Below are 15,843 nucleotides of genomic sequence, written 5' to 3'. Positions count from 1 at the left end.
GGTCCAATCTCTCCTAAGATGGAGATTGGAGTGCAAATAAATTAATATCTAACTTCACAAACAGAAATAACCAGATAAACCTATAATAAAAAGCACATCCACCAATAGGAGATGAGAACAATATGTTAAAATCAAATTAAATGTAAACAGTTAATCATCATCAATGTAATCATCTTCTGACATCTTTATTCTCTCCTGTCTTTGTTCAAAGACACAAACACAGAAAGTTGAAGAAATAAACTAAGGATGCACAAAATGTATATGAAATAATTTACTAATAAGGGTGTCCTGCAGAGGACAGTGAGGGGAACCGAGAAGGCCAGTTTCCCCGCTGTGGAGAATCTCAGAGCTGCTACAGGAACCGGGCTCTGGATCACATTAACCTTCTGAACCTCTGCTGCCAGACAAACAGGGCCAGGAGCAGAAGCAGACAGTTACACAACTTTCTGCCTCAAGCATTCAAAACGATGAGCTCCTGTATTTGTTATTTATGATTAACATTTTTAAATTAATCAATTCTGACCGTATGTTTTATGAATCGCAGAGGAATATTGTCCTGTTCTGTTTAATGCTGTTCGGTATACGATGAAATGTCAACTGATTTGATGAAGGCAAAGAATGGAGAACGGGAAAACAGCGACACGATTTACTGGAGAACGCTAGTGAGTTTATGATTGCTGATGGAAGCCTCACAATAGGCAATAACATCATGCTAACATCACCCTCACTCCATATTGGGTGAGGGTGTGTTCTGTTTGCTTTACATGCATCCTGCCACTTCTCTATGACTGTTTACCATCTGCTGCACAGATGGCCACAGAAACAAATTTTGTATCAAAATGTTACAGAAACTTGAGAAAATCTCTAAAAGTAGCAAAAGTAGAGATGCACCGATAGTTCTGCAGATGACCACAACTGGCTGATTTACAGTTTGACCTGCCGGTCAGAAACTCTTATTATTCAGAGAATGCACTGTAATCGACACTAAAGGCCATTTACATGTGGGAAGTTCTTACTGAGCAAATAGAACTCAAAATTATGTATTTTTTTAGCATCAGCAGAGCATTCATAACGACGTCAGGTGAAACAGAGAGACACGAGGAACTATCTAAAGAGTACTTTCATGTGCGGACATTTTAGTCTGCATTTTACTCGGTGTGCAAAAGAGTTAGAGTGCAAGATTTTGAGAAGATAACAAGAAGGCTGATATGACTACAGCAAAATCCCTCAATCTTATGCCTTTTCCTCTGTCACGGAACATGCTAGATTTAGGATCGCTGGCAGCCTTCTGGAAATTTCTGAGTTAAGGATCTATAGAGACCATCGGGAATACAGCGGTTTTAGTAATGCTAGTGATGCTAAATGAGCTAAACGCTAAAATAAGGAGCTAAACTTTATAATCATTTTGCCTTTGCTTTAAAATGTCAATAAAACCATGTTCCACAGTGACTGTGTGGTGTCACCTATTCTACTACTATAAAAATGTAATGCAGCTCAGGCAGGGAAACTCAAAAAGTATACTTCCTAGTTCCTAACTAGAAATTAGAATATGTTAAAATCTGTATCAAAATTCACAAAAATCTGCCATTAAGTCTTCCTTTTAAAGGGAACACTGACATTAAAAGCTGCTTCATGCAAAAAGAAGCTTCCATGAACCAATTATTAGCAAACTGATTAGATCAAGATGACTCCCATCAGACTGACCTCATTCTTCCCCGAACCTGACGTCCCCAGTTCCAGACTGGCTCCTGAGGACAGCGAACCCTGGGATTCCCGACGACCATTGGTGCCTGAAAATACACAAACAAGCAAAAAAAAAATTGATGAGAAGCATCATGAGCAAACACATGCCGAGTGTAAGAGTGCCTCCTGACTAGATTCAAATTAAATGCTTCATCAGATAACATCTTAGCAGCACCACAGATGCAAATTGGTTGTTTTTAGGAACAGAAAAAAAAACACAAGTACAAAAAAAAAGATTATTTATCTGTCATCAATCGAGCGTCTTAACGCCAAGACTAAATTTTCTAATTTTCAATGCATGATCACTTTATCATTTCTTGTTTCGAAACAAACTCTCCAGCAGACAGAAGTTATGAAATGAAGAAAGGAAAATGGACTGACTGTAATTAAAATCAGCCAGCTCTCGCTTTTTGGGGCCTTTGCCAAAGCTCCTGTTTCGGGACCACGAGAAAAACATGCCCTTCCTCCGGTCTCCTGAGTCATCCCGACTGTCTTCGTTCAGAGACCGGCCTGATTTGGTCTTCTTGTCCTCCTGTAAGAAACACAGCGATGAGTGGAGGAGCCGGTAGGCACACAAACAAATGTGGACACAATTTTTTGTTATTTAAAGCTGCAAACTTAAGCCGTTTCCACTCATAAACATGAACATCCAGGGTATTAATCCAAAAAGGCATGCTCTTTTTCCATTTGAGTCAAGACGCAAGGATTTCTGCTGGCTCACCTTCTTGGGAGTGGAGAGGTTGGAGCGGTCGGAGCCGGTGGTGCTGTGCTTTGACGTTGGGCTGCTGGGGATGTGATAGGGGTCAGGAAGCGGTCTACCCTCCACCTCAGCCAGCATGCACTCCTGGTACAGCCGAGACTTGAGGAATCGCGTGTAGCTGTCAAACTTCATCAGGTTAAAGATCTAATGGAGTCGGGAGGGAAAAGATTTAGGGAGGTTAGATTATTTAAAAAAAAAAAAAAAAGGAAACGCAGACGATGATGAAAAAATGAGCAATTCATGAACATTAGAACAGGAAAGGAATCTGTGCAAAAATCCAAAAAAATCAAGAGGTGAGCAAAACTACTCAGACAATCTGTATGGTATTTTGAAGCGGAAAATGAAAAAAATAAAAGTGAAGTTAAACCAAATGATGAAACCTTTAAGCTGCTCTTGGAACGCGTTCTCTTGGAAAAAACAAAGCAAGCTTGACTTATGTCTAATCCCTATCTTTATGGGAAAAGTCTTTAAGATTTGCTGCTTCAGACTAACTTTATTTAGGAGGAGCTGGCCAAGCTGCAAATACCTGGGAACACAACATGGACAACTTTACATAACATAATTGGTGTCTTAGAAAAAGTATTTTTAATCCTTGTGCAAATAACTTTTTTTTAACAAAAAAAAAAAAGAAAATATGAAAAGTGTGACATGCTTTTGTTTCCAGTACCTCTTGATTTGATTTTTTAAAAATCTAGTTCAACCTGTGAACTGTAATCTGTGTAAATTAATCTAATATGATTCCAGTTGTTCTGTGAAGGTCTCAGGAGTTTGCTACAGAAGAAACAGCATTGTGAAGGCCATGAAATATGTCCAGCAAGACAAATACTCTAAATATATAACCAGAGCTACAATGTATCAAAGCACTGCAGTGTGATAAAATTGTCCAAAGTCCAAACATCAATACTTGAAAACTGAGGTTCAGACACTCTTCAATTGCTAGAGACGAACTCCATAAAACCAGCTGGGTGACGCAGCTGAAAATCTAACAATACATGGTTCTGGAAAACAGTAACTCAGAAGATTAAAAAAACATGCATACCTCACTTTTTAGAGATGGATTTGTATCATAACTTTAAAAGCCATGTATCCATTCTCCATTTACACTAATTTGTGTTGGTCTGTCACATAAAATCCCCATAGAGCTTGTGGTTTAACATGACAAAACATGAAAAGCCTCAAGAGGTATAAAAGTAATGACCCTATCTACATCTTATTTGTGATTGAAAATATAAGATCAAATATTTAGCTTCTGAAATTAAAGGTCAAGAAAACGGAAGACTGTGATGCAATCATGGATTTAACATCAATCCCAAGATATTCTGGCAAGGTTACCATAAGGCTTTCCGATTTGTGTGTGTGTGTGTGTAGTTATTGAACAGAAAATGTGTGGGTGTCTAATATGTAAAAAAAAAAAAAAAAAAAAAAGCATGATAGTGAGGATATCCTTCAGGCCTTGTGACTTCCTTATCAGAGTTTGAACATCTGAGCTTCGCAGCTGAAATCAATAGGGCTTTTCAGACGCTGTGCCCCGTCGACAACATGCATGTGTAAGGAGCCATTCAGGTCGGTGTTGCTCGACAGCAGGCAAAGATGAATGACTGGCCTTGTGTTGTGTGAGCACTTGACAGTGTGTCCAGAGAGCATTTTCAAAGGAGTTATGTTTTGATTCACTTTAAGAAGAATAATAAATTAGTCTAACAGGAAGTGGCTCTTTTTTTTTTTTGCATGTGAAAGGTTAAAACTGTAGCAGAAGCCTTTATAAAAACGTGTCTCCGTACCTGCAGCTGCTGCTCCTTGAACATGTCCGGTTTTGGTGCGTTGAGGATATCGTCAGCAAGCTGGGCTTGACTGTCGATGTTGACCGGCGTTGTTGCTTTACTGGAAAGGAAGCTGTTGTAGATCTCTCTGGCACGCTGCGAGAGCTAAAAAAAAAATAAAAAATAGAAAATACAGGAGGGATTCAAATGGATGCAAGTGTGTGCTAAAAGTATTAATCAAATAAGGTATGTTACCTGCTTGTTGTCGTTCTCGGAAACATGGCTGAAGAATTCACAGGCCTGCCAGAACAGGATGTTCTCCTCACTGAACTCCTTCTTTAGGAACTCCTGCAGAAAATAGATGAAACATGGATTAAAAACTGGAAGACAGAGAAAAAAAAAAACACAATCAGACAAATTCATGCATAGGTCTTAATCAGAAACACATAGAAAAAGTTGAAAGACGCATTTGTTCTGTAAAAAGTAAAAGCAGAATCTGTGTGATATGATTCACCCTATACTGTCACACAGCTGAGTATAATACTGAGTAAAACTGTGTTGTAATAATTTAATAGTTATATTTACAGTAGCAGAAGCACTGTAAATATAGCTAATATATACAAATTTATACAATATATACAAATTTCTGAAGCAAGCTGGCGAAAATGTTTAAAAACTCCTAAAATGTTGGGAATCCTACATTTAATTTGAATATCAATTTATTGTTTCTTGCTTGTTGTTTTTGTTCTCTCTTTTTAATCACACAAAGCACTTTGAATGGTTCAGTTGCTTAAATCTGCTATGCAAATAAAATAACATTGCCGATATTTATTAAAAGGGGAAATTAATGCCATTTTAGGAAAAAAATGCTTTTAATGTATTTTTTTTTTTTTTTATGTGATGTGTCTCTTCTCCTTGGTCTACCAAGTAAACATATTCAAAATCAAAACAAGAGTAAGTTGTACGATATCCTAATCTTCTGTGCTTGAGAGAATACTTTGTTGCAATGGATTTCCAAAAAGTCTCCTTCTATTCCTGGGTGGAAGAAGCTTATTTTGGAAAATATCCAAAGACTGACATCTTTGCATGCATATGGAAGCCCTTTTTGGACTATGCTGATGACCACATGTCCACCATCCTGTCTTGAGCATTTACAAATTCTTAGACTTTGACGATAAAATGATGAAAATACGTATGCCCCCTATATTTTCTTTCCCTTTTTCCTCTCCTTTGGACTGCACTGCTGAGATTTTGGTTTGTGTTATATTGTTGTTATTACACAAAAAAAATATAAACATATCTATAAAAAAAATTTAATGGTTACCAAATTTTAGTACATCTAACAAACCATTTCAAATAAATAGAACTAAACAGAGAAGTCCAGAGATCCACTTTAGTCACTGGTCACTAAGTTGGATGAGGACTCATGTTTATCTTGTCACCAAGCAGAGGAAGGAAGCTGGTAAAGACATTAAAACAAAACCTCTCTCACATTAGAGAGATGAAGCAAAGAGAGGCATCTCAGGGTCGCTAAATGTTAGCCCACTTTCATATCCTACCATCAAAATATGTGGAGTTTCCCAATTCTACTTGGACTTCAACTGGAGTTATATGTTCAGGTCAGATAAAGACTGAATTCAACTTTTTTAACAAAAACAGGCTTGCCACCCACTTTTAGGTACGGTGGAAGATCTGTGATGCTGTGGGCTTGATTCTCTCCCTAAAGCTTCTGGGAATCTCGTTAGACTAAGCGGTATCGTGAAACCTTTCAAATAACGGTTGATTCAAGTGGAAATCTGATTGACTGTCGGAAGTCTGACAAAATATTTTGACGCTTTAACCCAGAAATGTTCATCACGACTCTGCAGCAAAACAATTACGTTAAAACACTCACTTTTTACACTTGTAATTTAAAAAAAAATAAATAAAATAAATTGAAATTTATAATACATTGTTGCTGACAAACACATTTAGAGTCTGCTTGTCCACAGCATCTGCTGGTGAGACACGTTCAGGCGGTGTCATTTTACCGAAAAGTAGCGGACTCCTACAGGGTCCTGCAGCAGCCGCTCGAAGCAGACGGCCCAACTGGCCACCCTCCTCTCGGTGTGGCGCCGGTGACTCTGGACGCTGGGCAGGCTGGCATTGCTGTTCAGACTGTTGTCGCTGCTGCAGCCCTGCAGCTCCACGCTGTTCAGCTCTGTTTACGAAAACAAATCCACACGCAACATTAAATCCTTGCGTTCTTAAAGGCTGGAACCACTCAAATTTAGTGACGTGCAAATCAACCCGCCAAAGGTTGCGTTCGGGCAGTTTTGACTCGGTCAGTTATCAATGATCAGTTATTGACAAGTCTGTTATTGGGGAATCAGATTTTTCCTTTGCATTAATTAAATGCGGAATAGACTACTGTGAATTGAAAAGAAGAACTAAATGTTTTTTTTTCTTTCTTGCATAAACAGGGATAATGGTATAATTTATTAAGTAGTAAATGGAGTAGATTTATATGCAGTGCTTTTCTAGTTACACCACACAAAGAACTTTACTGTAGAGCCACATTCACCCAGCCACGCATTCACACACAGATAGATACACAGATCTACTTGGGGTTACCTGGGGGCATATCGACATGTGGAAGCTGGAATCAAACCCACACGTTTCAAATTGCAAAGCGACTTTCTCTACTAAGTTGCTGTAGTTTCTTAAATTTTCTGTTAAGTTTCAAATCTGCTATGCCAACCTAACCGTTGGGATAAAAAAATTTGATTTTATTGAAATTTGAATTGGCAAGTCAGACGTTTGTGAAATGGGAAATCAGAATCGATAAATGATAATGGTAAAAGTGCTGAACCCGAATAGTACTTTTAATCACACCCTGTGGCTAAAACTGCAACTTTTTGATTGCAAGATGATTTTGTTTGCAATTATTTACATGCTTTTTTTTTTTAACTCTTTTTGCATCAACTGCAAAACAAGATGAGATCTGAATTAATTTTTATAAATATAAAGTTACATCAGTATTGTAACACTATCTTGTATTAGAAGACAAGACATATGGCACATAAATCAATGCGTGGATGAGCCGTAACTTTCTCCAGGTCAACAGAAACAATATACAGGTTATTATCTTCGGACCTGAAGAGGAACAGCACAGAGCTTCAGCTTTTACAGCTGGAAACCAGCGATGAGGCCCGAAATCTGGGTGTAGTGACGGACTCAGGAGGGAATTTCAGTGGAGTCCGCTGTGATTGCGCTGAAAGCAGCGCAGTCGCACTGGAACTCATTAGGCACCAATGTTTCCCCTGTCAGTTTTAAAGCACAGGTAGAAACCTGCCCTGGGAGACCATCTTCTGCTCCTGGGTTTCTCTAGATACAGCTCTAGAAAACCTAGAAGTCCAATTAGTTAAAACCGAGCTACTTGTATTATTCACAAAAACTTTAATAACTCTTTATATGCGGTTTATAACCGGTTTATTTTTACTTAATGTCTATATGCTGTGGGCACTTGAACCTCATGAGTGCCCACAGTCCTGGCCCATAAAGCTGACTGTTTCTCAAAAAAAGTCGTAATTCTGAAAACACTCGTAATATTCAAATCTAATAGGCTTTCTGAATCAATCCATGCTTTATTATTCTTGGGAGAGTCTTGGACAATCCAAGAATTGCTTGTGTTTCCCACCACTGCGCCGCGTTGTGCCCGTGTTCCTACCGTTTAGCTCTGATCAGAAGGCGAGGAGGGGAGCTGAGAATAACCAGCAATGAGCTGCAGGCCAGACTAACAGAAAGTGGCCTGCTATGTTGAGATAAAACCAACAGGGAGAACAGCCACAGGGAGGACAGCGGCAGTCAGGTGCCCTGAACAACGCAGATGCTGTAAATAAATATAAAAAAAATAAAAAAAATGTGAAAGAGGAGGATTGTACCCACAGCTAAAGTCCTCTCTGATTAAAAACCTCCAATCTGGGCGATCGGTGGACACTTTCAATGTGACTTCTGCTTTTGCGCTTCATTTCTTACTTTTTCTTTTTTAATTGATTATTATTATTTATCAGTGACAGTTTTCACACCGGATCTTTAAAATTGTTTGCACCAAAACGAAATGTTTTTATCCACACATTTCACAGCGAAGTTCTCTTCAAGGGCAGATTAAAAATAAACTCCTGAGGCTTCTGCTAAATATTAATGAAGCTTTATCACTGTATATAAGGAGAAAACATTAATCTGTGTAAACCTGTCTGTGCTGTCTAAACCAAGCGCTCTGTTCAGCGTCACAGACCCCACTGCACTTATCACAGAGACAGACGGATAAAACAAAGTTCCCTCAACAAAAATCTAACTAAAAATACAGTAAGCAGCGGCTTTATACAGCAGGTTGTAATTATGTTATTGAATCGCGTTTGTTTGTTTCTCACAAAAGCATGATATTAGGCTGATCTCACCCAGCAGCTAATATTTCCAAAGTTATTTTTTCACCACTCAGAGTTTTGCATGTTGGTAAAAAGAGTTCAATTTCAAAATCGTCTTAGCAGAGCACCTTCTTTTACCCATCGGTTTCTTTCAAATCCACACTGCTTTGTGTTGGTCTATCACATAAAATCCCCAAAAAAACATTCCATTACATTTTGTGAATGTAATTTGAAAAATTGTAAAATAATTCAAGAGGAACGAAAACTTTAGCAACATATGTTTTTTTGCCATGAGACTCATAGGAGAAATTGTGTAGCATATTTCTTAAATCCAGAATTTAAGCTAGCTCTGCTTAACAGACAGGAAAGTAGGTAAAGTCAGCACACAAAAGGTAAATAAACATTTTCCTGTCTTAAATTACTGTCTACACTTTTAATAGTGCAACATTAAATTGTTTTCTTTTGTAATAAATGGAGTGATTAGCCAAAATGCTAACTGTGCAGCACACATTAAGTGAAAAAAAAAAAAATCGCAATATTTTATCATCAGCTGCAGCATTAAGATTCCTCTTAAACCTCAGTCAGTATAGCAACTAAGATATTCGATTCCACAGTCTCCACCATTCAGTACGTTTTATTGCTCCTTCTTGCGCTCTACATTTTCCTCCAGCTGGAAAACAATCTATGAAAACTCCTGCAATTTTCTCACCTGGGTAGAGCTGGTAGGAGCCTGTGTGGTGCCAGCGGGGCAAGTATCGAATCCTTTGGGGTAACCAAGCCCCTACATCCATAATCACCCTATCAGGGGCCCTATCACTCTCCCCCACCCCCCCGCCTCAAAACCTCAAACACTCCAGCCTGAACAAATAGTCCAATAAAGGGCACAAACAGCTGACATCACAGGGAGGAAGAAACTGGAGAGAGGGGGGAAAGAGAAAAAGGTGCAGAAGGAGACGCTGCCGTTGGTTAGCAACCTGGACGACAACCTGAGGAACCACAGAGAGAGTTGGGTCGCAGAAGGCACACACACACACACCCACACACACACACCCACACACCCACGCACACACGCGCACACACACACCTGCATGCACACTAACACACAGGCACTAGCTTCCAGCCAGGTAAGTGATCCAAGTGCACGCCGGCCTCGAGGTGGTAAATAATTCAGAGACGAGGGAGGGGACACTAAAGCACAAACACAAACTCACATCACAGAAACACACACACTTGAAGAACAGCATTGATGAAAGGCTCGTTAAAGGAAGGCCTCTACTGAGACTAATGAAGCCTGAACCCCAACACTGCTACTACACGCACACACAGGATAAAAAGCTGCCATTTACACTTTTTGATGAATCAAAGAGCCCATGCTATGCTTAACCTTCAAAAATGTTTAGAAGATTGATAGCAGAAAACTACAGACATAACAGCAAAGATTTACAATAAAGACAATCAAATACTAAGCTTAGCTCTACTGTGCTGATTCTGCACATATATAGCATGTTACTGTTGAAGAGCATTAATGACAACTAGAGTACCAAGTGGTGTAAAAAAACAACCACAAACTCAATTTAGATCTCATCAACACAGAGCACACATCCCAAGGTGTGAAAGCATGAAAAGCTCACAGGACAATAGAGGGCCACGTTTTGTAAGGAAGAAATACTAGCAAGGACTGAATGGTGGTGAATGTCTATAGATTGTATTTCTAAATATATTTACACCAAGCACAAAATAATATTTACTTTTTAATTTTACAAATAATAAAAGGTTTAATAACTACTTTCTGCTGTTAATACATTGACAATGTCTGTTGGAATAAATTTCAAGAAAGAAAAAAATGCTGCTAATTATTTCAGACACTGTTGCTCAGGTTGTAACCCCTTCTTTGGATGTTTTTTTTACAGCTTTCTTTAGCTTGATGATGGTAATGCAAGCTAAAAACTCAGTGTTTTTCTCTAAGTAAATTTAAAGAACACACCAATTGATGTTAAAGAAAATAGTTTATTTTTCCATAAACGTTACAATCTTTATGCTGCTTACGTCTCACACACGAGCACAGAACGGGTTTAACTTTGCTCATAAATCACAAAAGAGTGATTCACTGGTCTTAGTTACAGAGTAAATAAGATCATAAACTTTTCTACATTAAAACTGAGCGTCAACAACAAACTGCTTAAAAACCTTTTGTCTGCCACTTCTTACATCTTTTATCTCCCATCTGGCCTCAGTTAAGCCTTATATGTAAATTTCTGGGGCGATAAAATACCATCAGAATGTATCCATATGCTAATTCATTGCAACATGCAACAACTTGGCAAGAAAAACATGTTGTGACACAACATAGCTTCAGAAATGTTGGGCCTGGATCAAGTACATCCATTTGTAGAGTGGTAAATTCAAAACCCAAGCGTCATTTGGTTTCCGTCCTTCAACAATTTCACACCTGAATAAAGAGAACAAATCTATACCACCTCAATTTTCTTGGTAGTTTTAAGTGTCGATGCAGAAAGCATTAGGAGCACATATTACATTTGTGTTAGTCTGATTATGATATGTCTCAGGGATGAAAAATCATGAAAAGGCCAACATGTCATTTTTCATGTATAATCGAATTGCATTCTGTGTAATTTTCCAAAAACTTTATTTTTAACTTTTCCCATTAGCTGAGCTTCTGATCTTTATTTAGGCCAGATGACTCTAATTAAATATGACCAATTAAAAGCAAAATAACCTAGAGTGACCTCCTCTTGGTGGACATTATTTATAGAACTCCTCTGACCAAATTTCCTTTGGTTTCTCTATGAGCAGAATGTAGTAAAGTACTATGGATAGTTCAAAGTGAGCATAAAACATTCCCATGGCAAATCCAAATTAATACTGCCTGGTGCAAAACGTCCTGTGGCAGATGGCTCCGATTTGTACTTGGAAAAGTCAGATGCTAAACTACTAAAAGTGCAAATTTTCCACCACAGGTTTGAAATAGCTAAAGGGTGAAATCGCTATATTGCGAGGAACGCAGAAGCACCAGCATCCTTTCAGAGTTCAACTAAACACAACAAATGGGCTTGTTTCTGAAATAATCTCACAAAACCATCATAAAAGTGAATTTTGTCTTCTGCTGGAAAGGAGCAACTAAGCTCTCAATCAGTGTCTTATGTACAACTTTTTGCTGGATGTCTCCGCATAGTTAATGTGGTGACACATATGACACTCGGCATTGATTGCAGCTGTTGCAGAGCAGACAGAGGTGGGGAAGGAGCTGAGCAGGTTAAACCAGATTGTACCCGAAGAAAACAATAAACAGAACTACTGTTTTTTTTTTTTACTATTTAAGATGTAGAGTACCACTGAATTTGATCAGTTTTGATATGAACCCAAATGACATAAACTCACTTGTAGATTTGATCTGAAACGCTTAGGAACAACAGCGAGCACTCACGCCTCTAGTCAGTTTGGAAAAACCAGTATTCTTTAGAAAGTACAGGACTGAGAGGGAAAAATGGCAACAGGAAAAACAAGGAAGTTCCCAGCACACTAAAAGGACTCAAATGACTTTAGAAACAACAAGTTTAGCAGCAAAATACACAGAAAGACATCAACAGGTAAAATTTATTCCTGTTAGTACAGAAATGTTTAAGTGGCTAAACATGATACTCTAAAGTTGGTCATTCATCATAACCCAGTTGTACGTTCACTGCTGAGATTCAAAATATAATAAGAAAGCATTCTGGACGGTGTTAAATGTTTAAAAGGCTCATGTACTCACCTCCATCTGAGACTGCAGCGGACTGAAAAAAGAAACACAGAGACATGGGTTAGGATTGTTCCTTGGCCCAGAGCTAACACACATTTATCCAGGCTCCCACAGTCTGTGAGGGCCATGAGGCAGCTGCCTGGACATGCACTTCCAGCCACATGGAGGCTGCTACAGGCCAGGTCCCGTCATCGTACACATTCTCACTCCATAACAGGTTGGTGCCCACTCTTATTGTATTCAAGGTGGGTGGAGTCGCCTAAACAGGCTCTGCAGGGAAACTTCCTTGCTGAGGGGGAGGGGCTTACTGTGTGTTTTGCTTGGAAAAAGGTAAAAACGGCGGCATGCCCTCAATTTTACAGTACGGCGAGATGTTCGTCTACATGTCTGTCATCTTATTGTAACTCAAAGGAGCTTATATGGAGAGTAACATACACCACAGCAACATTTAGACTCTTTGTATAAAATGGAGCTGGTTTCACTTAAACAATAACCTATGAATGACAAGTAGGATGCAAATCACACGACACCACAAGCTGATAGCAGTGGATGGTATAACCACACCTGATTGCAGGGAAAACAGACAGTTGAGCGATAATGGCATCGTCTACAACAAGCCAGCTCAGCAATCGAACTAAACCAAAAAATATTGGTAAAACCTGTTAATATTACACGTTTATTTTAATATTAATATTAAAATATTGTAAATATTCATAATATTTACGTACTTCCAGTTGCTATCTGTGTTGTCACTCCCCTGTTTAATTGACGTCACAGAAGTCCTTGCATGCAGAGCCAAGAGAGTCTGGACTTAGTAACGGCACAACAAAGACTTTTTGAACATGGTTTCATCTTCACTACCTAGAGAAGGAAACAAAAAGCCTGCAGCAGCTTCTAGATACCTAGACGCCAATGATAAAAGTAAGCTGACATTCAACCATATGTTTGCGCTCTTCAGTCTGATTTGTCTAACTCTTATCAGCTGATCAGATCCATTAGAGCATATGGTGCAGCTTATTCACAGGACAGCCAAAAACCATAAGGCGAGTTTTTTTTTAATTTTATTTTTTTTATTCTATTAGATGAAGACAGCAGAGAAACTACAACTTCCTTAAAGTCTTCACAATAAGAGTCTTAAAAATATACAACTTTAGGAAAAAATTAGACGACTAATCTTAACATTTATAAAAAATATATATATATATAACTGAGTAAAATAAAGACAGTTGTTTAATGAACTTCCAAGAATATTTCTCTCAAAATCCAAATGAACTATTGACTTTTAGAGTGTTTATTTGCAGAAAATGACAAAATGTCAAAAAATTGTTATAAACCTCCAATAAAGCAAACACATAAATATCTTTACAGAACATGAAACAAGTGTTTAAGCTTAGGAAGACTTCAGAAATTAGCATTTGTTGGAATAATCCTGCTCTTCTTTCACAGCTCTCATGCACCTCGTCTTGCTCTCCACCAGTCTTCCACATTGCTTTTGGATTCAACTAACCAGTCTTCTTTAAGCATTTAGTGATGGGTGATGGATTCACACTGGAATGCAGTGACTGTCACACACATACATCTGCTGATAAGAGAAAAAAAATGTTCAGTGGTTTCTTAATTTTTTCCAGAGCTTCTTTTGGAACTTCAAAAAACATTTTTTTTTCCCTAAGCTAATTAAAACAGCTTACAGTATCTTCTCTGCTTGCAAAGCTGTGAGGAAAACATTCTCTATCCCTTAAATAAAAACAATAGTGTCCTATTGCATCTGAGAACATATGGATATCTGAGTCCAGTCAAACAATTTGAGACATATCGTATGTTTATTAAATGTTAAATATGCTTGACACAAGTTGTCAAAATTGTTAAAACATTACAAGATGTTCTCTGGCCTAAAACCTACAATATGTAGTGGAAGTATGAACACCCAGATCAAAAGTTCTTATCATGCAAAAGATCATTATATATATTAGTCATATTTTTTTCAACTTTACATGTGACGCATAGCCTGCAGAATTCACTTGAACAAAAGAAAATCGTTCTGTGAAAAAAAGTCCAAAAGTTGCAATAACCTAGATACAAATAGGTGCTCACAAGCTATTATCATGTTGAAGCAATTTTGTATGCAAATTTAGCATTCAGTCCTCCTGACTTCACATCAGCCATCAATTATATGACTCTTATAAACCTATAACAAAGATCAGATGTCCGGGTGGGACGACATCACCAAAAGATGACTCTAAACAAGAGACGTGCAACACTGTGGGGCCATTTCTGGCAAGTGCTTGTGTTCTCCATGTGACAACAATCGGCTGTCTTCTCCGAATGTCTGGACAAAGGAATAGGATTACAAGACTGACATATTTTTGTCCAAAGTAAACATCTATGCCTGGCTAAAATTTCCCAAAACCCTGTGGGAGGTGAATGTTTGGGCCGCAATTCCAGATGGTCTATTTGGCGCATGAGCAACAATACAAATTATGAAAAGCACACTGCGACCTTTGTGAAAGGTTATGATGAAAGGGATTTGGGGGCTCTTTCACCTAGACTGAACTCTGTTTATTTTCCAGGAGGATATAATTACCTGTTCCAACTAAAAGTTAGCATTGACCCAAAATTCCAGGTGTCTGCTAGAAAACTTAAAACAGGATTTCATTTTCGGAATAGTGAATCAAAGCATCTGTTAAAATGAACAAAAAAAACGACTTAATGACTCAAGACTGAATTAATGTTTTTGGAAAAGGTCAAAGCCAAAGTTTAAGACTAATACTGCTAATGATGAACATTTGTGGCGATTTCACTGAAAAAAGATTTTTTTACAATCTGACCGATTTGGAGAACATTTGGACGATATAGTGAATAAACTTTGACAAGTGAGGATGTACAGCTGGTGGACTCCTAACTGAATCTAAAGGCCATTCAACTTGGTTTTTGCTTAAGGGTGTTAATCCACATGTTCCTGATTTAAGAGCCATATTCTGAAAAAGGGAAGTTGAGTTAATTAATGTAAAAAAAAACAAAAAAACAGTGACATTTATTTTTGCTGGCCACAAACCAGGACGTGGTTTGTGATGGACTGTCCAGATGAGGTGGATACCTCACCTGGACAGCTCATCTGTCCAACTCACCTGGACAGGTGAGCTGTCCAGGTGAGGTTGCACCCTGGACAGCTCACCTGTCCAGGGTGCAACCCACCTCTTGCACCCACACAATTTTGAGAAAGTATGGGAAATGACTGGATGATATTTTTGCTATTTCACTGACTCAACACATAATAAAAAAAGCAACACAATAAAGCTAAACGTCTTCTCGACAAAATTCAGAGTTTCCTCAACTAATACCAGAACACAGAAACACAAACCATGCGCGCAGCACGGATTTGTATCTCAGACTTGCTCAGCTGGGATGAGGTCATTCAAC

At 38.4% G+C, this 15,843-nt stretch overlaps 1 protein-coding gene across 3 annotated transcripts in view; it reads right to left on the bottom strand.

Moving 5' to 3' along the window:
- Positions 1–15,843, bottom strand: part of rgs12b (regulator of G protein signaling 12b) — a 59,367-nt gene that overhangs the window by 13,070 nt on the left and 30,454 nt on the right. For all 3 annotated transcript variants that reach the window (XM_088014558.1, XM_088014526.1, XM_088014500.1), the window contains exons 6-12: positions 12,439–12,460; positions 6,291–6,460; positions 4,516–4,608; positions 4,282–4,425; positions 2,465–2,647; positions 2,125–2,275; positions 1,705–1,790 (exon numbers count right to left, since the gene is read on the bottom strand). In XM_088014558.1, the coding sequence (XP_087870684.1) occupies positions 1,705–1,790; positions 2,125–2,275; positions 2,465–2,647; positions 4,282–4,425; positions 4,516–4,608; positions 6,291–6,460; positions 12,439–12,460 (849 nt within the window). The remainder of the gene's footprint in view (positions 1–1,704; positions 1,791–2,124; positions 2,276–2,464; positions 2,648–4,281; positions 4,426–4,515; positions 4,609–6,290; positions 6,461–12,438; positions 12,461–15,843) is intronic.

Source organism: Poecilia mexicana, unplaced genomic scaffold, assembly GCF_051168715.1.
Source record: "Poecilia mexicana isolate PSO_F unplaced genomic scaffold, ASM5116871v1 scaffold_1, whole genome shotgun sequence".
Lineage (NCBI taxonomy): Eukaryota > Metazoa > Chordata > Actinopteri > Cyprinodontiformes > Poeciliidae > Poecilia > Poecilia mexicana.
This window is presented reverse-complemented; position numbering and strand designations above follow the sequence as displayed.